The sequence below is a fragment of the Lissotriton vulgaris genome, chromosome 12 (assembly GCF_964263255.1).
Source record: "Lissotriton vulgaris chromosome 12, aLisVul1.2, whole genome shotgun sequence".
Lineage (NCBI taxonomy): Eukaryota > Metazoa > Chordata > Amphibia > Caudata > Salamandridae > Lissotriton > Lissotriton vulgaris.
Window position 1 is genome coordinate 710732473 of NC_141700.1, and position 22991 is coordinate 710755463.

General features: G+C 43.6%; 1 protein-coding gene across 1 annotated transcript in view; it reads right to left on the reverse strand.

Moving 5' to 3' along the window:
* Window positions 1-19259: 19259 nt before the first annotated feature.
* Window positions 19260-22991, reverse strand: part of LOC147678073 (vomeronasal type-2 receptor 26-like) — a 124307-nt gene continuing 120575 nt past the window's right edge. Inside the window, exon 4 of the mRNA XM_086945619.1 lies at window positions 19260-20164. Within this exon, the coding sequence (XP_086801745.1) occupies window positions 19260-20164 (905 nt within the window). The remainder of the gene's footprint in view (window positions 20165-22991) is intronic.

Below are 22991 nucleotides of genomic sequence, written 5' to 3' on the forward strand. Positions count from 1 at the left end.
GAACTGACAACAGATCATGCAAGTACGCACTTTCTGTTTTGCTGCTGCTCGTAAGTGTTTATTGTTCCAGAGATTTTGTAAACTGTCTAACATTGCTTTCTCTCCTAGGTGTGCAGGACTATGTGCTGTATTTATCATGACTTGAACCATAGAGTCAGGGAGAAACCATGTAGGTTTTCCCTTCGTCATCCAACCTTGATCTGTCTGGATCCCTCCTAGTTCAATCCATTTCTTTATTTCTTCTGGAGTAGCATGTGTCTGAATGTCGATAACATCTAGTGTGGGATCCCTGACTGTCATACAGTTTGTCGGATCTGTTGTCTTTGTCGTATCAGTTGTCTGAGTGTGAGTCAGTGCTGTATGTTTTGCTGTCTGATCTGCCAGGTCGTTACCCTGGGAAACAGAATCTGTGACTTTAGTATGTGCTTTACACTTCATGACGGATATGGCTGAAGGCAGATGTATTGCTTCTAACAGTGCTTGAATGAGAGGACCGTGTTGTATCTTGGCACCATGAGAGGTCAAAAAACCTCGTTCTTGCCACAGCATGCCGAAGTCGTGTACGACTCCGAACGCATAACGGGAATCTGTGTATATGTTGACATTTCTGTTCTTGGCTAGAATACAGGCTCGGGTCAGAGCAATGAGCTCTGCTGCTTGAGCAGACAGTGTATCAATACGATGTGTCTCTTTAACTTCAGTTTCAGTGGTCACTGCATACGCGGCCACTAACTCTCCTGTACTTGTTCTCATGCATGAACCATCTACATAAAGTGTCAGATCTGGATTTGTCAATGGAACATCTGTTAAATCTCGTCGGGGCTTTGTTACTGCATTAATGATCTCTATACAATCATGCGGAGCTGGATCTGTCATAACTGTAGGTAACAGTGTTGCTGGGTTCAGGATACTGCAGCGTCTGATTTCTATGTGTGGCTGGAATAGTGTCAATTCGTAACCTGTCAGTCGTGCTATAGTCAAGTGTTGAGTCTGGGTTCTGTTTAACAGAACCTCTACAGAATGTGGGACTTGTACTGTTAACTGATGACCTAGAACAATTGAGTCACTTTGTCTGATTGCTAACGCTGTTGCTGCTACTGACTTTAAGCACGCAGGGAGTGCCTGGGCTACTGAATCCAATGTACTTGAAAAATAAGCGCAAGGCTTATGTGAACCTGCTTGATCTTGAGTGAGGACAGACAATGCTGTACCATCACGTTCTGTAACAAAAAGTGTAAACGGTTTGCTGTAACATGGTGTCGCTAAAACTGGTGCTTGGCATAAAGCTTTCTTTAATTCCTCAAAGGCTTGTGTGTGTTCCTGAGTCCAAGGGAGGGCAATGGAAGTTGCTACCTCCTGTGTCGTTAACTGGATGAGTGGTTTAGCTAGAAATGCATATTGAGGAATCCATTGTCTGCAGTATGAGGTGAGGCCTATGAAGGCCCGCACTTCCTTTTGTGTCTGGGGTCGTGGCATATTTACAATTAACTGAATGCGATCGGGAGTGAGCTGTCTCCCCACTTTGGACAGCAAGTGACCCAAGTACACAACTTGCTGAACACAGAATTGTAGCTTCGAAGGAGACACCTTGTGTCCCTTGTCGGCCAGGAAATGCAAAACTGTTAACGATGCTTGTTCACATTCGGGCTCACTTCGTGCGGTGATCAGCAGATCATCGACGTATTGCAGTAAAGAGGTATTAACTGGCATTTGAATACAATCTAGTTGTCTTTTCAGTGCTTGACTATAGATGCTGGGGCTTTCTGTAAATCCTTGAGGTGCGCGGGAAAATTTGAAACTTCGTCCATTTAAACTGAATCCGAAGAGATATTGGCTCTCCGGATCAATAGGTACACTGAAGAAAGCGTTCTTGAGATCTATTACAGTAAAGAACGTTGCTTCAGAATCAATAGCAGTTAACAGGGAGGAGATATCCGGAACCACAGGATACTGTGGTACAATGCATTTGTTCAGCTCTCGAAGATCAATCACCAGCCGATATACTGGCGGTGCATTGCGGTCTGTACGTTTAAGAATTGGAATGATGGGTGAATTACAGATATTGGAGTCGGTCTCTACGACCACCCCCTGGGCAATAAGCTCTTCAATTATTTTCAGTAAAGCCACTACAGCATCGGGTGGTAACTTGTATTGTCTGATTCTGGGTAGGACAACTCCTGTCTTGAGTGTAACACGATATGGAGTGATATGCATACAACCTACATCAGCTGGGCCTTTTGCCCATAAGTGATCTGGTACATTTTTCAATCTGACATCAAAATCACGTAAAACATAATGACCCTTGAAATCCCGTAGAAAGAGTCTGATTCCCTCCGGGGAACAGCATATTATAGCTCCTAGAGCCTTCAGTGTTTTAATTCCTAACAGATTTTCTGGACATGATTTCGTAAGTAACAAATCTGTAACTCGGGATAATGGACCCACAGCTAATGGTACTGGTTCTGATACTTCATTTACAATAGGCTGTCCTGAAAAACCAAGGGAAACATTCTGTGAGCCTGAGAGGGGTGCCCCTGGGACTTCATTGTGACTGATTGTAGTGCGACTTGCCCCTGTGTCAATTAAAAACTTTCTGTCTTTTCCTAATACGTGACTGTGTACATAAGGACCTTCTTGATCTACAGGAATTTCAATAAGAGGCAAATCACTTTCCCTCTCCAGGCTGTTTCATGTGTATCGGGGATAATCTGGATATGCAGATTGGGCATACTGGTACATCTGTTGTGAGACTTGCTGAGTCGCGGCAATGGGCTGTGGCTGCGGTACGGCTACGGTCTGTGCTGTGTGGGACTGAGCATGCGTAGGCTGCATATTCTGCATTGGCTGTTCGTTCTGCGAGGTCTGTTGATGACCATGTTCATGTCTAGGCGGATGCGGTCTTTCTTTAGTTTTACCTGTCGCGATGTTGTGTTTCAGGACTGGACATTCATGTACGTAATGACCTGGCTGCTTGCAGTAATTACATGTCCCTTTAACGGGAGCTGCAGAATGATTGGTCTGGGCCCCACCTTTTCTTTGACCGTCGGCTGGGACCGTCTGAGCTACTAACATTTTCATTTTCGTGTCTTTCATACGTTTCTGTTCCTGATCTTGTTCTTCCCTAATTCTGTTCTGGTGATATTGTAACATTTGTAACATCTGGGATGGCGTGTTTGCCTGCCACGTACTTTCAACTTTGTACACTCTATTTTTAACTAACGGCAGGGAATTCTCGACTAATTTTGATACAAAAAGGTGTGGATATGACTCGCTACTAGGTTGTAGGCCACTATTTATAATGAAACATTTCTCGAATCTGGAATAAAAGTCACTAGTATCTTCATCTTGTTTCTGTTTACAGGACGAGATTGCGTCCCAATCTTCCTTTCTAGTTGTCAATAATCTTGGCAAAACCTGTACTATTAAACCTGGTAATGCTTTAGTCTTATCCCCAAGACCTAACCCTGGGATTCGTTTACTTTCTTCGTCTTCTATTTCTGCCCATGCTATCTTTGACTTTCCCACCTCCCAATCCTTTTCCTTTAATTTCTCGTAAATGCCCGTGGGCAACAGTACTTTTAACATTTTCATAATATCATCATACGTGTAATCTCCCATCAGTAACATGTCTTTGAGCTCTCTGTGAAAACCTGCAGGGTCTTTATCATGACACGGGACTAATTTCTTCATTTCTAACAGTTCTAACTTAGTCAGTGGTGTGTGAACATACACGCGCTTCAGGACGTGATCCGTACCCATAACTGGGTGTACTTCTCGTAAGGGGTTCTGACTTTCAATGCCACTACCGCATTGCATGTGATACGTTTTCCTTTCAGGAGGCGACGGGGGAACATATTCAGAGCTTATGAAGGTGTTATACTTACGTCGTTGTTCTAGAATTATTTGTATTAATTTGGTACTGAAACCTCTCCATCTATCCATGAGTAGTGCTTCTAATGTTTCGTGTAAGGGCCCTGGATCGGAATGATGGTTTCTGAACTTGATGAGGAGGTGCTGAATCATGTATACACCTGCTATTTTCTGCTCTTCTGGGGAAAGGTTCAAGAATGTCTGCACTAACGTATCATCATTATATATGTCTGGGTTTTCGGCCCATAACACGGCTGGCCGGGCTAGTTCCTGTTCATCCATGGAATTGAGTACATGGTACCCCATTCGGTCTCGAAGCCTTTTATCAGTTTCCTGGAACTGATGTTCAGAAGAATTCGGATTTGTTAAAGCAGAGAAAAGAACTCTCTTGCTCTCCGGACGAATACCTTTCCTAAGGTAGTTTCCCTTACCAACATACGCTATAGTATCTGTAGACCTTCCTGGTGCTTCATGTTCTTCTTCCTCCTCGGAGGAAGTTTTATCATTCTCTTCCCGATGTGCAGTTAATACTGCCTTTCTAATTTTCTGGGACATACTGGCTATGCAAGCCCCCCTATCATGTTTTCCTTCGGCTATATTTTGACCCCACTTGTTTAGTCCGTCTAATTCACTTTGATCTGTCTCGGGCCTGTCTCGTTCTCTTATTAGACAATTTATGAAAAATCGTAATATCTGTGCTTGAATGTCAACTTTCTGTTTATGCATGGCATCTTTGACACTGTCAGGGTCTTTCCCTGTCTGTATAAACTCATATAGTCTGTCGAGACGTTCCTTCATTCCTACATAGCATAGTAAGCTATCGGTGGCAGATCTTAATCGTAGTGATGCCAATATCATTAGATCGTTCTTTCCGGGTACTGGATCATATCTGCAAACTGACATCTTTTCTTTTAATGCGTCAAGGCGCGACAAGTGGGGAGACTGTACTAAGTGGGGAGACTGGAAAGGATTCTGCGTGTCCCTTGAATTGAATCTGTGTGTCGGTGGCGGGGTCTGAGGACCCGCAGTCGCACCTCCTGAGGCGGATGCTTGGGCATTATCTCCCCGCGGAGTCTGTATCTGAACTGGAATTTGTCGTTTAGTAGGATCAGGTAGGACTCGTTTCGGTAGGTCAGTCTTGAGTGCGGGAAGTGGCGGAGCTGGCGGAACAGGGGAGGTCTGTCGCGGTACCGGCGGAACATGATCTGGGGGCGTAATGCCACCCCCATCCCTATCAGTAGGCGGGACACGAACAGGCAGATTGGTGTAAGCTGGTGCTACATCCTCTAAATATGAATTTAGGAATATGTCTTTAGTAGTTTTATGCATTACTTTAGTTGGAACTAATGGTGTCGGTAAGTTTTTCGGTATTTCTGATAGGGCTTCAGATGTGCCATCTGCTGCAAGATACATACCGTTTACAAGATTATTTCGGGCACGGTCTATTTGTTCTGTTTTTACTCGGATCCCTTCAGTAACTAATTCGTTTTCTTGGTCTTTCTCTGATTCTTTAAGTCTGTCTTCTCTACGGAGTGCTTTGTCAGCACGCTTACGTGATTCCTTACGCCAAAATTCTATGGCGTCCTTCTGAGATTGTCTAGCTTTCTTTTTCCATAATGCTTCTTCTACCCTCATGATGCACTCGGCATCCCATGTTCCGGTGACAGGCCATCTGTGTCTTTCGTCTAGGTGTTTGGTGTAATCGGCCCATAAATCTAGATATAATATGGCATCTATGCCATGCTTGTTGTACATAAAATTGCCGGGAGTGTCCCTAGGGGGAATAGGAATTTCTTCCTCCAGTATCCCTTTCCTAGTTCCTATCTGCTTTAACTTGTTGAAAAACGGCATTTTGCTTACTTATTACCGAATGCTCAATCCTTATTCCTTAATACTCTTGACAGCTAGGTTATACGAGAAACACAATAATACACGTTTAAACAGTCACATTCATACCACAACATTAATCACATAAGGACATTGAAGACATAGATGACTACCCCCCTATACTGGATGTACTGCTCAACAGTACAGATACACTGCCTAAAAACAGTGCAGACCGGACTTGCGTACCCAAACCCGTCTAGATACGACCCAGCAATGGTACTCACCGGGAAGCACGGAAACAGAAGGCCTCGGAAAACTCGACTGGACTCGACTCGGTACTTAGGGAAACTTCGGAAAACTTCGGAAAACTTCGGAAAACTTCGGAAACCTTCGGAAACCTGGTGGGCCTCTTGACACCTCGGACCTTGCTTCTTTCGGCTAGGCTCTGGTCGGGATCCTCCGCACTCCTCACCGCCTCGTCTGGGCACTGATCGCAGTCTTCGTCACCTCCGTGGGTCAGAGGGAGATGCAGGAAATCCTGCCAGTACGCGTATGTTCCATCTAACTGATGGCAGGGGACATAGCTTGCAACGCACCAACCGGCGCGTGAGGTGGGGGAGGAGTCCCTATTCGGGCGCCAAAATGACGTAAATAATTAATTTACTCTCTTAATTTCTATGCAGGTAAGTACTTAATCAATAATAACTCAATTGGAATGAAAAAAGACAGAGTCCGTGGTGTTAGAGTTTCTAAGGGTTTTATTCCTCATAAAGGAATGGTCTTGATCAGGATATCATGTTCTGACCACCACAGGGGTGTCAGAAGGGATAGAGCGCTCCCGTTTATTAACAATACATAGCTTATATACTTAATTCATATCATAAAGAATAATGCAAGAGGCGTAACAGCTGAGAGAAGACAAGATAACAGTATACACGTGATACTAATACGTAATCAAGAGGCGTGAACTAGGCGTGAACCAGAGGTGTGTGCTAGAAACGTCACTGATAGGTGACGTAAGTGGGTGGCACCAAGGGGTGGTGCTAACAGGATTGTTGCAATGTCAGCAGAAATCGGAAGCTTGGATGCGCGCGCAGCTGCATGACGTGTGATTGACGGGGTGCAGGGGATTTGACATTTACACTGACGGAAAGAGACAGAAGTCTGGCATGTCAGATCAACTTGTACTTCTATCATATCTGATATCGGATGTTTAGGAACTATACTATCTGGACGGAAACGTCTCTAGGGCAGAAGCTATTCTATGCTAACTGTGGATGCGTGTATAAGCGCCTAAGTGTCTGCATGTGAAGCGTGGGGCACGGGGCCTTCCATGGAAGCATGGCAACAGAGGCTATGAATTACTTGCATTGAGACAGGTCGGCCCTTTGGCTCTGCAGCTGGGGAGGATGTTTACAGGATCTAGTAGGCAGGAATGTATTCTCGGGGAGCGGAACAGATAACTCGAAGGTTATAGTCAGTCTTGGCAGAAAGCAGGCTTGAGCTGAGCGCGAGGGGCCGCGCTGAAAGTAAGTCAGAGATCACGGGTACAGAAGTAGCCTGGGCAGAGGCTGCCAGAGTCAGGAGCCACAAAAGAGGTTCGATGGCAGAAATTCAGGGCCTACTCTGCTGGAGCAGGAAAACATGTAGAGTGTATTACAAAAAGACGGTGGCATAGCATACTTAGGAACGGACTATATAATCCATTCATGGTGGATCTGAAAGAGGACAAGTTAACGGTGGACGTAAATGTATTTGCGTCTTCATAGCTGGCACAGGAGGGAAGTTACATGCACTTTAAGCTGGTACATGGAGCCGGTGGGGTACGCGCTAGGGAACATAACATGACCAAAAATTTAATTTTCCTCAATTCTTTAGCTCACACTGCCACCCTAGTTCAGATATGGCCATATGCAAATCAGTCTGACCCTGTGCCTCATGGGAACAGTCCAGCCCGAACTGCCAAGCCATGTCTTCCCTGGACCGGAAACAAGCATCCTGGGACCCTTTTGTATCATGGTGTTAAAATGGGCAGCATGTAAGAAGGCCACCAGTTCTGTGTCCAGACCCAGATCCCAGAGAGTCAACCACAGTTTGGATCTATTTACACAGTCAAACGCTGACATCAGGTTAATAAAAGCCATATGTAAAATTCTCTTCTTGGCAGTTGCATATTTCCCAACCACCAAGTGCAGGTTGAGACATTGATCAAGTGTCCCTTTGCCTTGCCTAAAGCCAAACGTGGGTCAGAGATACAGTTAAAATGGTCTAGATACAATGATAAACAATCCAGTATCACTTTCCCCATTATTTTAGCAGCAGAGTCCAGAAGTGAGATAGGGTGATATCGAGATAGGTCGATGACAAGCAGGGTCAACCCTTGAGCCCATTTTAAAAATAGGGATAATAATAGCCTTGGCCCAGGAGGGAGGGAAACCATGCATACAGCCTGCATTGAAAACCTGTGCCAAAATATTCGCCGAAACCACAGGGTTGGCCTTATACAGATCTGTGGGGACTCCATCCGGACAAGGTGCTTTTCCGCCAGATGTTGATCTAATAGCGTTGTGAACCTTATCTGTGCTGAAATCAAGTGAAATGCTAGCTAAGCCGGGGTCTCTGTGTGCCTCAGGTTCTTCGAAATTGTTACCACCAAACATGCCTTCAAAGTGCAGAGCCCAGCGATCAGCAGATATGGTACAGTATGCTCTACAGTTGGATGTATCAGAAAAGAATGAACTATTGTCCAAGGCCCAAAACTTTGAGCTATCAGATAGAACACTAACTTGTCCAAGAGAATCCCAGGTCTGTTCCCAGATAACCTTCTTCCTATGATGAACTACAAACTTAGAAGCCTTCCTGGAGCTCTTAACCATGGCCTCATCCCTCAGGCTTGTTTCAGTATCAGCAATAACTTCCTATGGGCGATGGTGCAAGTAACATCAAACTACCTCTTGTCCTTGTGGCCTTTAGTCCTGCTCTTGGTAGTTAGACTGGAGGCTATCTGCTTAGTTAGTTTATCAAAGGCATCTAGGACAGCTCTATCCTGCATGTTGTTGTCCATACAAACTGAAATCTCGGAGGCACATGCAACATACAAATTATGGAGGAATCTTTCCGGTATTACCTTCTCCCACTTCAGCCTATGTGCTTGGTCTTTCGTAGCAAGGTCCTCCTTTTGGATACTCCTGCTCTCTGCTCCTTGCAGATCAGATGGGTAACACAGCTCAAGCATAAGTGGATTGGGGTCATTGTGGCTGCTCCAGGAAAGACTCAGTTTCTCCACTGCCTGGGCTAGAGGTGCAGGGATCAATAGTACTGATGCAACCCCTGCATGCATGAGTGGGAACCGGCATGCTCACCTTTCATTACTCTAAACAGTACAGATTGTTAGCTGAGAGGATCCCCTCTATGTGTGTGCCTGATGGTGAATGTTCAAAGTGTGTGACCAGAGGTGAGAAGCCCCCCTGATCCATTGTTGTGGTACAATTAGGGTGACATTGATGAGTGTTAAAGTCGCCCAGGATTATTATCTCGTTATATGAGTGTTTCCCCTCCCCATAATGTTCAAGCAGCCCCTCCAAGGCTGATAAATGTCTGTCTTGAGGCTTCTAGTAAAGGGATTATAACAAAATTAACAACTAACAGGGTCGGATGATTCTTCAATGTCAGCTCCACTGCTAACAGTTGGGGTGATGGACACTCTACCAATCTACTTTTACAGGTTAATTCAAGTGAGACCAATAAAAGAAGACCCCCCTTGCCTTTCTCACAGTTAAAGAAAGTGCACACCTAAAGAACAAAATGAAACCATCCAGAAAAAAACTTTTGGTGGTGTCCCAGGTTTCCTGTAGGGCAATAATATGACACAATAAGTGGAAACTCTACCATATTGTGTCATCTCTTTTTGACCTTAAGCCTGCTATGTTCCACAAGTGTCTCTTCATACAGGAGGGTCTTAGCTCATCAGATATTAGAGCTGGCTTAAGTGAGCAGGCAGGCACTGGCTTAGGCGGTGAAACAAATTAAACTGGGATGTTAAAGACCAGAGCCATGGGCCTAGTCCTCTGTGGCTTTGCCTGGCTGATGTTAGTCAATAATGTTCATCAAGTCCCTCTGCACTTAACAAAGGTTCAAATCTGTTGGCCAGGGGAAAAACTGGACCTATATTTCTACCCTGGGCAGGTTTAGCTTTTCTGGGAGGTAGCTGCTTGGGATGATTCAAGGAAGGCTGACCAGAAGGATAGAGGTACTGAAGGTGAACAATCCTGATTGATGTTTTAAAGCTACACCAAAAATGGCAGCCAGCAAGCGCTTTGGATTGTACAGGATGTTTAACGTTAGCTATGACACAGTCCCCCTCCATATTTTTCCTGATCCTATGGCCTACCCAGCCCACTCTTTTGGCCGTAATAATATCGGGAGATCTGTTTTGACCATTAATCATGTTATCATTATACCAATGAGTAACTTTATGTATAAGGTCCATAGTAGATTCCCTCGAGCTTCGTGAGAGTGGGGGGGACTCCCTCTAGGACTACGGACAACGGTGCTGATTCTGGGGCAGATCTAAAATGCACTGATTTTCAACTTTTGACTTAACTGAGTGATGCAAAGTAGATATATCAATCCCCCCCGGGTATTTGCAACCCTTGTGTTTGCGCCACCTGTACTGCAGAAATTGGGTTACTAAGGCCGTAAATGTTCCTAGCCCATGGGTCACCCCCTCCACCAATGGGACAGAGTTTTGTGTCTGCTGTGTCACTTGATTCAGGCTACCATGCGCAGCAGAAAGTATCCCTTTGTCAGACAGTCACAATGAGATATGCCTAGCATAAGAAGACATCCCTCCCCCCTCTGTCTCCGTCCCGTTGGGAGGATAGGGGGTCATTGGAAAAAGGATATTAAGCCTCCCTCTATACCCTCCAACTTTTGCTGTATGGATGCTATAAGTTCATTATTCACTTGTTCTAGCCTGGAGAAAAAGGTATCTAGCAATGGTGTAAGACTAGTCCGGGAGTTGGCTGGTAATATTGGCTTAACCAGTGATGTCTTCTGAGGGGCTCTTTTACGACCAGTTTTCTTCCTCTTAGAGGGGGGGGCAGCCACGACTGAATCATCTCCTGCCATAATCATAACCGGCTCAACATTGGAAACCACCGTAGATGGAAACACAGGCACAAAAGGACCAGGCTGGGAGTAGCCCCTACGGTCCCACAATTCTCCTCTGTGGTTAGATCCTAGACAAGTTTCCCAGTCTCCAAAGAGAGCCTTCTTTCAGTTAGGGCTATCTCCTTTGACATGACATTGATTGCCCTAGTTAGGAAGGAGTCAATAGTAACTACTGTATTGCCCCCAGAGATTCCCCCTGTACACCCAGCAGCTTTTTTCCTTTAGACCATAGTCGATGGGTCACAGATCCAGCAGAGATAAAGTGCAAACACCTTGGTGGGGCAAAGAGGACAAAATACACGCTCACTGGCTGTGATAAGTTGTAATGAGCTGTCAACAAAACCTGAGGGAGCAGATTAATGTGCAATCCCAAAAAGGCAGCTATGGGGAAAGATGTTAACAGTACCTTAGATTTTGTAGGGTGCCCAGAAGTCCAGAAACCCAAATAAAAGCCAAGGGACCTGGCCCAGCCCAGCCTCTGCCAAGCGTGGACGGGTGACCAACTTTGAAAGCACCTCCTGGCGCGAGTGTTGCCAGGGAGTGTGGTTCTGCTGCTCATCTTCCAGCAATGCGAGTGTCCCGCGCAGCAGTAGGCCACAACCAACTTTGAGAGCACCTTCTTACGCAAGTGTTGCCGGGGCGTGTGGGATTTATATGTTGGTAGATGGGCTATCCGTCACCGTTGTGACGGATTAACCCCTCCGCCAAGATCTAAATCAGGCCCCTAGAAAAAGAGGTGACTATTATGACTCACATTGCAGGAAGCTGAGGGGCGGGACACACACGCCCAGCAGCACTCGCATCAGGAGGTGCTCTGAAAGTTAGTTGCAGGCTCCCTCCTGGTGTAAGTGTTGCCAGGGGATCTGGTCCTGCCCCTTAGCTTCCTATAATGCTAGCCTCCCATGCAGCGGGAGCCCATAACCAACTTAGAGAGCACCTCGTGGCACGAGTGCTGCCTGGGCTTGTGGTACTGCCCCTCAGCTTCCTGCAATGTGAGTCTCCTGGTCAGCGGGAGCCCTCTACCAACTTTGAGAGCACCTCCTGGTGCGCGATTCACCGGGAATGTGGTCCTGCCCCTCATCTTCCTGCAATAAGAGTCTCCCGCGCAGCGGGAGCCCGCAAACGACTTTGAGAGCACCTCCTGGTGTGGGTTTTACCGGGAATGTGGTCCTGCCCCTCATCTTCCTGCAACGGGTATCTCCCTTGCAGCGGTAGCCCACAGCCAACTTTGAGAGCACCTCCGGGCACCTCCGGGCACAAGTGTTGCCGAGTGTGTGTCCCGCCCCTCAGCTTCCTGCAATGCAAGTCATAATAGTCACCTCTCTTTCTAAGGGCCTGATTTAGATCTTGGCGGATGAGTTACTTCACCACAACGGTGATGGATATCCTGTCAAATGAAATATAAATCCCGTAGAATATAATGTAATTTCGGTGAATGGGATATCCGTCACCATTGTGATGGATTAACCCCTCCATCAAGATCTAAATCAAGTCCTAAGTCTTTTTAATATAAACCTCAGACTACTCATGGTGTGTCATCAACAGCTGAGATCTTAGGTATTAGTCACATGCAAATGATGGTTCTATTTAATCAAGGTGGATAGGGTTAATTCCAAGTTGGTCATTCTAAACTTGTGTTTAGTAGAGACTTAATCATGGATGGTCAAATAACTCCTTACAGCTGAATGGACAGTGCTTAATTTTCAATAAATAAATAAATAAGTGGAGGGGCCAACATTTCTTCTGTGGAGTCTGTCGCTGCTAAATGCTGGAGTTGTCAATTACCAAGGATGCCTTCTCTTGCTTCCACTATATGCCTCTCAACAACTACCTACACTTCCTGTCTCTTTAACTCGCTCTTGCAGATTCTTTTTCATCCATGCTTCCTCCCTTTGTCAATTTTGCTAACTTTCTCTACCTCCTCTTTTCCCTCTTTTCTACCTTCTCTCTGTTCCACTAAGTAAATAAAAAATAAATGCTGCTCCTCAGGGAAATAACCATACATCCATAATTTCAAGCAGTACCAGAACCATATACTCTCACCAAAACCTATAAGTGAGTAACTTACACAAGGGGCCAAATTCCAAATGGCAGTCCTACCAATGGTAAAATTGCAGAATCAACTTTGGATTCATAGCTGACCCTGGGAACAAACACATAGGTAACTACTAGATCTGCTCAATATCACCTGTTTGTACAATGTGCTACTCATCTACTGTGATCCAGTACCTTCCTGCTCTAATCTCGGATGTCATTCACACCCAGTAGACCAAACTATTCCAGGAATGTAGATGCCTAAATGCCAAAATCTGATCCGTCTGTATCGAAGCCAATCAGTTAAAATATACTAACTCTTGGAGCTGCCCAGTCACCCGTACCAATTCACTGCTGTTAGAAATTAGGTTTTGGTTGGCAGAGATACGCACCCTGTCCAAGCAGGAACCTCAATCCTAGTCAGGGTAAGTCAGTAACACACTCTAGTAGCTTGGCATGCAGCAGTCAATCTTAATTAACTAAGAGGCAATGTGGAAAGTATTTGTCCACACAACACAGTAACACAGTGAAATATCCACAAACAAGCTCCACACCAGTTTAGAAAATCGAGAACATTTATTTTGAGTAAAATAAGAACGAAGTGACAAAAATCCAATAAGCAGGAGTCAAGATATGAATTTTTAAAGAATAAACTATTTGTAGTGCTTAGAAACAAATAGTGCCAACCGGGAAATTCAATAAATTGTAAAGGCACAAAGAAGTAATAACAGGTGCAGAAAATAAATGGTCACAAAGACACTAAAAGTACATAAAAAAACTGGTGGTAAATTAACATGAGGGCGTCGTCAGAGGATTATAATGTTATATAGTTGAGGTTGTTATGTAAAGAGCATATTCTTTAGTAGGAATACAGTTTGTAATACCAGCAAAATAAACGACTGCTGACACTGGAAGCCAGATTCATCATCCCAAATGCAAAAATTAATGAAGGAAGCTGTAGGAATCGCACTTTATTTTGCGATTCCTACATGAACCCCGTTTTGCAAGTCCTTAATAGCGATTCCTTAATAATCGCTATTAAGGACTCGCAAAATGGGACAATGATGAATCTGGCTGTAAGTGATTTGCCCAGAATCACAGGATGTTCAGTGTCTTTGCCGAGACTCGAACCCAGTTCCCCAGATTCAAGGTCGACCGCCCTAGCCGTTAGGCCAACTCCTCTCACCGACTTTAGCACTTAGTTGCCCTCGAGTCAACCTGCATGATGCAAGAACAACTGGCGTAAATAACGGCTGCGGGACGCCTTTCAGACTCATCGGTCGTGACGCCCGCAGGTTGATGTGAACGCAGATATCTTTTTAATTACCGGTAAGCGAATGGCTCACACCCACCCCGTGAATTTATTTAAGATTGCTGTAATTCACCGATCTTGGCTCTATTTAGTAATGGCCCATTTCATCGTTTGTTTGTTCTTCAGTAATAGATGCAAATCTAAGGGAGCAGATACACCGACTGTGACCCTTTTGCCGCCTGAACATTTTTAACTCCATCGAACGTTGTTAAAGCAAACTCCCTTTTAATCACCGGTAAGCGATTGACACCAGTCAACTTGAAGTTATCCTGTTACTGCAGTTCACGATCCATTTTGACTCCGTGGAGTAATGGCTCTTTGTATTTTCTCGTTTGTATCTCAATATTAGAAACACGCAAAGTGAAATAGACATATCGACTTGAACGTTAATGCTTTCTACTGAACGCTATTCATGTAAGTCAGCTACGCATATCTTATAGCTTTTAAACTAATGCCAGCGTGGAGACATTTTACAAATACTTGGGCCCCACTCTGTAGGTTGTTGTTTTACCGCCAACGTTCTTGGGTTTATGGAACACCCAGGTCAATGATACCTTTTTTCTCTTTTTTTTTTTCTCCCCTTTTTTTGATGCCCACAGTGCGAAATTAATTAGCAGTAGAAACGAGCGCTAGACTTTAAAGCAGCCATCCCGATTTGGTATCATCAACTGCCTTGCTAACTATACTAGGTAAGAGTCGCTGCAGCATTGAAATCAAATGTTTGACGGTCATAGCCGCTCGGCATCAGTCAAATAAATGATCCGGTTTTCATTTATGTTTCTTTTTGACCTATAGTAACTGGAAATTACCAACGGTTTCCCATAAATACTACACCGGATATATCTCCAAATATAACATTAGGTAGGAATCGATGTAACCTCAGTTTGATATAATACCTTGAGATAATTTGAGTATACAAACCAAAGAACTAAAACCATTTATTTTTGTTTAGTATTTTGAATTGACGGTTGAGCACAATTATAAGAATCCGAGCCCTCATCTACTCCCACTGAGGACAGATCTCCCTTATATGTTCCATTTATCGGTTGGAACTATACAGATTATCCAGATACCTGGTAAGGAGAACATATATGTACTGTACCATTCAGCTAGATTATCAGATTACCTAGCTAGATTATTGAATCTCTGCGCATACCGAATAGTAGCCAGTCCAGCAATCAACTATATCATTATGTTAAATTATTGAGTTTTCCCTTAATCATACCTTACATGTGTGCTCTATTTCATCATGTTTATAAATAATACCCAGAAAGCCCTATGTCCACAATCAGGGATGTGTATCATAATTTTTAATTTATTTGAAGTAGTTACTATATTAGAGATAATTAGGTTACAAAATTCATGTAGAGTGATGCCGGTTCAATCAGGAGAATATATCTGTAGATACTGAGAATAACTTCCCTATCTGTCACCCTTGATAAGATGACTCTAGTTTTTTTGGCTCCTTGAGCTCAGGTACCATTGGGTGAAGGGCCTATTTACCTTACAAGGCCCTTATATACAGAAACTACAGCACTGCTCAAATATAACAACCTATAGTTTGTACCTTGCGTAGCTTGATAGTTAAGCTACCCAAGTAGGGAGTTTTCGATTTGTAAAGCAGCTCTTTTTGATAAATGTTCTCATGTAACTGTGTTGAAGTATTTACGACAGGTGATCACTTTTTCCTCTAAGTACAAATTTTAATTTGCTGTGTATGTTTTTCAGACTGTATGTGTGTCTCCTGAAGAAGGCGTTCTTGTGAAAACGCCGAAACGCACGTCGAGAAGAGGACTAACATTGTCCGCCACTGTTTTATGAATTAATGGTGTCATTCTTTGTATTATATTGATTGTTTAGAATAGGTTATGTGTCGCATTTTATTATGTGTTAGAATTTTAATGTTTTTATCTTGAGTATATATACCTAATAAACAAAATATTTTGTACTTTTTAATTTATTGTTTGCTTCATACTTATCGGTTTCTCCCTGGTGATATTATATTTGAGGTTTTTTTCACATTGATGCAAGAACAACACAATCCTTTGAGAAATAGGAGAATTTTATTTTCATAGGTTTGGAAAATATATTGTCTCAAAAAGTCTGAAAGATGACGACGGAGCCAGTGACTGCCTCCAGCAGCGAATTGGAAAATGTCTCAAGCAGCCTCTTTTAGAAATGCTTTGCAAGCCCCAAAACTGTTAAATGAGAGCTAAGGAGCCTGAAGGAGTTAGGTGGGTCTCTCAATATCTATCAAGGTGTGTAAATTACAGCTAGTTATAAGACTTACTTACCATTTTAAAACATGGTTTCCCTTTGAATTCATAGCCTAACATGTCTTTGAACTATCCAAAATAGTATCTATGAAAGATTGAATGCAAGAGAAGCCAAGCCCGTCTTTTCTATCTATGATACATCATCCAGGATGATTTGTAGCACAATGTCACTATAATGACATAAAGTGCAAGAACCCCAGAAGGAAGGTCCTACAAGTGTTTGTTTGAGACAAAGGTTCTCTTCCACCTTTTTCACCAGGGAATTTATGTGAGGCTGAGAGAGGTTTGAGCTCGTTCTTTCAAAAGAAGAACCATGGTCCAAGGTTTTGTGACTTGAGTGTTATCATACACTCTTCCCTTAGTTACACCTTCTCTACTGCTCGGCCAGTGTGAGTGCTGAATGCTTGGTGATATCATGGAATGCCTGGGTCTCTGGTGAGATGCTGAGAGTCAGTTGAAGCGCAGAGGCTGAGCAGCAGGGAGGCTGCTCCTGGTGGGGCTATCTTCTATATACTTACCTACTTGAGAGAGAAACTTGTTTATTTAGACCTTGGTCTTTTAAACAGTACATAACACACGCAATTAGGCTCAAAAAGTACGGACAGATAAAATTCTACAACATCTTAAATAGGTAAAATTCAATACTTATTAAAGTTAAATTAAAAGAGGGTGACGCCCTCAGAAACACTACATACAATACGCCCTATTTTACAGAAATCTCGCAATCACTATTTTCGTTTTTTAAAACATTAAAACAATTTAAAATCAGTGCCCCTCTTTCAAAATCACCCTTCCGTATTCTTTTAAACTCTTCAAACATGTACCCAATCCAATTGCAATTTCTAACGTGGGCATATCGGTAAGTAAACATATCGCCATCTTGATAACCTGTTAATAAGTCTTAATAATTCCAGTACTTGAATCCAGTACTAGTAGTAATAAACCATCTTCTACTATCAACTATATGGCTACCTGGACTCATTTTACCGTTACAAAACAAGGTAATTTCTTGATGAAGCCCTAGGCCTGTGAACTTGAAAGAAAAGGAAAAAAAGACTTTTGCGTCTCTGGTGAGTCACTAAAGGATGATGTAAATGTGACTGCCTTATATTTCATCTACTAAAAGGGAATTCTGTTACTCTTATTGAGCTATCTAGTCAAAATGTTGTTAGCTTGTCCATTTTACTACAATCTTTGCTAGCCTCCATCTCAAGTATTTTATTCACATCAAGTCTCTCTATATGTTCAACTTCCTTTCCAAATGACCTGGAGATGTTCTTTATGAGAGCACCATAAGAGGCACTTGGACATTGGAGGAGCCACAGCCAGAAAGTAATAGGAGTTCTGTTGACAATGCAGGCTAATAAGTCCTTCTATTCCGTACTCTCAATGTTGGTTTTTAGTGTTCTTTTCCATGAAGAAGAATGCCTTTATAGGACAAAATTGGGTTGAGTGATAATATTGTTTTATTTCTCCACCCTGCACCACTGTATGGTATGTACATGTACCTATAACTATCTGTTGTCCAAACCTAACCCCAGAAGAGCTCCACATCCCAGGGCACAACCCCAAGTTTAGCATAAGTACTTTACACTTTTCAAGTACTTGTGGTGGGAGCTGGCAGATTAACTAATTTTTCTGGTGCCATGTTGTGGGCAAATTTTACAAAAACACTTTTTTTAAGTGTATGCATTATCTTCATTTCTCATGAGTGAAAAAATTATTGGTCCATATTTATCAATATTTTGCACAATGCAGCAAGCCTCCTTGCTGTGCTGTGTGAAAGGAAGAGGGCAGGAATGTGCAGTATTTAACATTATATAGCTCATTCTGGCTCTCTGCAGGCGATGGCACACAAATTGCTGCCTAGTGGCAAGGCAGACATTTGTGCACCATGGTGCAAGGGTGCCTGCATTGTAGGCAGGATTGTTTTTGTTCAGGAAGAGGCACCTTCCGGCACAAAAACAATCCTCGGATGCATTTCCCTATTTCTACGTGTGCTGCGGAATGCAGCACAGTTTGAAAGAGGAACCAACGAGAAATTAAGATATTTCTCTTCAATTCACCTCTGGTGGGGAAGCATACAATTCTGACACACTATTAGGTCTACCAGTGTTGGTAAGTCTGGGAACCAGTTAAAGTACATGGGTGGATGCATGAGAACAGCCCTGCTTTACCCATGGCACGCTTCCCTACCGCAGAGTAACACAAGACAACAATTTGTGCTGCCTTGCTTTACTCTAGATTTATTGAACAACTCATGGCCATGCAAGGTGGCCTTTAGTGACTTGGTAAAGCTCATTTAGGTTTTGTGTCACCAATGCCAAACCTTGATAAACATGGGCCATTGTCTCTAATGCTGAGAATCTCAAAAGGCAGATTTACATTGACCTTTGCCTATGGATTGCCATGGATCATTTTCTGTATAGGAGAAATGTATAACCCCTGACAACTGGGTCAACTTAAATCACATTTTCATAAATATATTTCTAAAATACAAGATGCAATTCTAAGAAAGGTCAAGTTTGGTAGGTAGGGGAAGATACTTCAATCAGTCAAAGAGCAAATAAATCATGTTACAATTAATTTATGTAATCATTTAGATTTTCAATGTTTAGGAATTTCAGAACAGAAAGATAAGAAACATGTTAAAAGCATCATGCACAACATCAAAAGAGATTATAGAAAAAAAGTCTCTTGCTGAACTTGTCCATCCATCACCAATTTGTTTCTTCAGTCCATGACTGGATGTCTTTAGTTCTAAGACCTCAATGACTTAGCTTACGCTTCATTTGATTTCGGATGTTCAAATCAGGTCGGACCAAAATGATGTAACACTTGGGAAGAAATATGCAAACTACAATACCCATCGAGGAAGAGATAATGGTGAAGACCTCCACGGCAACCATGTACTTCCCTTTGGTGTTCTGGTATGCTGGCAGGAACAGTGTCCAAACAGTTATGAAGGTGACCATGCTGAATGTGATGAACTGAGCCTCGTTGAAGCTGTCAGGCAACTTTCTAGCTTGAAATGCAACCAGAAAACAAGCAAGAGCCAAGAGTCCCATGAATCCCAGAACACACCAAAAGGCTTGGGGGGAGCCTTCATTGCACTCAATCACCACCTTCCCAATCAAAGACTTCATATTACGTTGAGCGTGAGGTGGGGATGAGGCCAACCAGACAACACATATCAGAGTCTGCACAAGTGTACAAGTAAAAACTATCATGGCTGGTACTTTAGGGCCAAAACCACTTCTGAGGGTGGTATTTGGATAAGTGGCTCCAAATGCCATCAGCACCAAGACCGTCTTTGCCAATAAGCAGGACACACACGTGACAAAGAGGATGCTGAAAGTAACCTGCCGGAGCATACATGTGATGTCTGTGGGTTGTCCTAGGAAGAGGAATGTGCTTAGAAGGCAGAGTGTCAAGGCCACAAGAAGAAGGCAGCTTAGTGTTCGATTGTTGGCTTTAACTATTGGAGTCTCTCGATGTTTGAAGAAGACAGCAAGGATCACAATTGGAACTAAGGCACTAGCTGTTGCCACAGCAACCAAGATATAACCCAAGGCTTCATGGAAGGAAAGAAACTCAATAGTTTTGGAGATGCAGTAATCATGTTCCACACTAGACCATTGGTCATCTGGGCACTTGAGACAGTCTGGTGAATCTAGAAAAAGAGAGAGATGTCCATAAAAGGACAAAAAAATGCAATAATTGACTACAAATGGCTTAAAAAATGTATGAACAAAATAGTAAATTTATATTTATCTTTTCATATGATGTGATTTATTTTTGAAGTGGGTGGCATGGCGGATGGGTCGAAGGAGCTGGGAAATCAATTGGACGTAATTGGGTGGGGTTCATGTGTCTGTGAGTCAGGAGGGGCCCTAGGAGATTGGTTTCTTTATGGTCTCAGAGGTTTCTATGCCCAACCTTGGTAGCTATGGTAGTTCTGGGGCACAAAGGTGTGGGTTAAGGCGCCTATAATGGAATTTTGATGGTCTTCAGAACAAGCTAATAAATCCAGATAGGATCTCTGAAACAGGGAAAGCAGATATTATATTACTGCAGGAAACATGGTCCCTAGATGACTATAATGTTGATAGTTACCATTCCATTTGCAGCTCTGCTTCCCGTCTAGCTCAGGTCAGCCAAGAGGGGGCCTAGCTATTTAATTTTCTGTTACGCTTTAAGGCATCTCATCTAGAAATATTAGTCTTTCATCTCATTTCCAGATTTATTACAGATCTAATAATCATTTGATGTGATTTTGATTAATTTGTGAAATAATGTATTCAACGCAAGAGTGACAGGTGTAATTGAGGGTGTGGAGACTGCTCTAGAAGCCTTTATGTGGAGTTACAAGAGGGAGATGCTTATAGTATGGGCAGGCGATTTTAACATTAAGCTGTATGGCGATAATGATCCTTCACCCTGTGGAGCCAAATAAAAGGATGGGTGGGACTCTCCGCATTTCCATCACTCGCCAATTGGGGAGTTCCCGAATAGGATCATAGTCTCTATGAACCTGGGGCTAGATGTAGATACAACTGGTCGCAAATACTTATCGTAATTTGCGACCAAAGTTTTTGCAACCAGAGTTAATAGTTCGTTTTGCAAATTATTGATCGTAATGGGTCACAATGTTACTTACCTCATGAATATTAATGAGGTAGGTCGCAATCTGCAACCCATTAGGAATTGAAGCCATCTCAGAGTTGAACTGGTGGTAAGGGGGTTAAACAGAGTCAAATAGACTTTTGCTTTTCCGACCTGACTGGAGGAGCTGCCCTTATGCGCTTATGGGGTTTCTTGGTTCTTAGTGGAAACTCTGACTAGAAAAACTTTTCATTTTCCACCACCCACCACGCCACGTCAAGTGCTGCTGAAACACCAAGATACAGCTGATGCCGTGGTTCTCGGGGCTATCGCTGGTGCTTCGGCGAGCTCTCGGAAACTGGGTCGTTAGATCCAGGCTTGATTGGTTTGGGCTATCAGCCGTAACAGGGGCAAGAGAAGTAGCGACTAATCTCCAAAGGGCTATGTCGCCTAAAAATCCGCCGCGCTCTACACGTAACACTAAAAACTCAGCTAATGCAGCTGCAGCCACTACCCCTACATCTATAGCCTCAAGTACCTCATGGGGGTCCGAAGCACCAGCTATCTCTGCACACTCGGCTAACTCGGCTGCTTTAATGCTCAATACCTTAAATGCAACCGCAGCCACAGTTACAACTGTAGCAGACACAACAGGCATAGCTACAGCTACAGTCATGGTGTCCACGGCGACCACGGCGACAGCGACAGCGATGATGGCGGTGAAAGTGCCTCAAGGAAACAAAGAGGCTGCCCCTGCTCCTCCTGCTCGGGTTGCCATACAGTGTCCTGTTGGAGATTCAACTGGAATGCCTTCTGTTACCACCACTGCTCTGAAGGGGAACGATAGGAAGGTGGCAGGTAAGCCAATTCTGCGCCCTCCTGTGCTTTCTAATTGCGGGACTATTCCAAAAACATTTGTTCAGAAAAATGTAACTGCTAGTTCCAAACCCGGGGTGGCAGGTGGGAACGCACTAGCCTCTTCTCACGTAGATGCATTACAAGATGTTCAGTCTGAGCTAAGGGCAGAGCCAGAAATACAGGCTGGACTAAAGTCACCAGGAGTTTAAAAAAAAGTTGTGGCTATTACCCCAGCAGCAGCTCTAACAAGCCCAGTGATGGGAGATCTTTCAAACTTACCAGCTAACTGTGATATTATATCATCTGAGGGCAATGAGACCCAAGAAGGTCCTGAAGCGCTAAGCGGGAATAGTGGAGACAACACAGCAGAAATATTAGAAGTGGAACCACATCTAATCGTAAATACAAACACGATGCTAGTAACCTTAACTGATGTAAACATCAAGCAAGATGGACTCCCCACGGATGACTCTTCTTTGGAGCTGGGGGAAGAACAATCCTCCTTTGTGGATTATGACACTGAGGCAGATGAAGAGCTGGACAAGACAACAGTTAATTATACAATGAGACGGTCTGCATGGAGGCTGAGAGGCAAAGCTAAGTCCTGCTACAAAAGAGGGGGGATACAATCATCTAACATGACGCGTCTTGCAAATGTGGCATCCCTAACGAACAAAAAATTGACCATTGACAAAAGCCCCCTAAGGAAATGGATTGAAGCCAAGGGGCTGGTTAAGAATCTCACATTAAGGCTCTCAGGAGGTAGCCCTATAGATAATGAGGTTGTACAGGTCTCAACAGCCGAGCTATCTAACCCGCCTATCTCCAGAAGTACCTCCTTGGAACAAACTGAAAGGGAAAACAACCATCAGGTATTGGAAGCTGCCCCTAACCCGCTGATTAATACAAAAATAAATAGAGCGACCAAAGAGACACAAAAGTTAACAGAGGGGAACGGGAATACTGATCACTCTCAACTGGACGTGATACTAAACCTCCTGATCAGTCAGCGGGGAGAAGCGCTGGAGCATTATCAG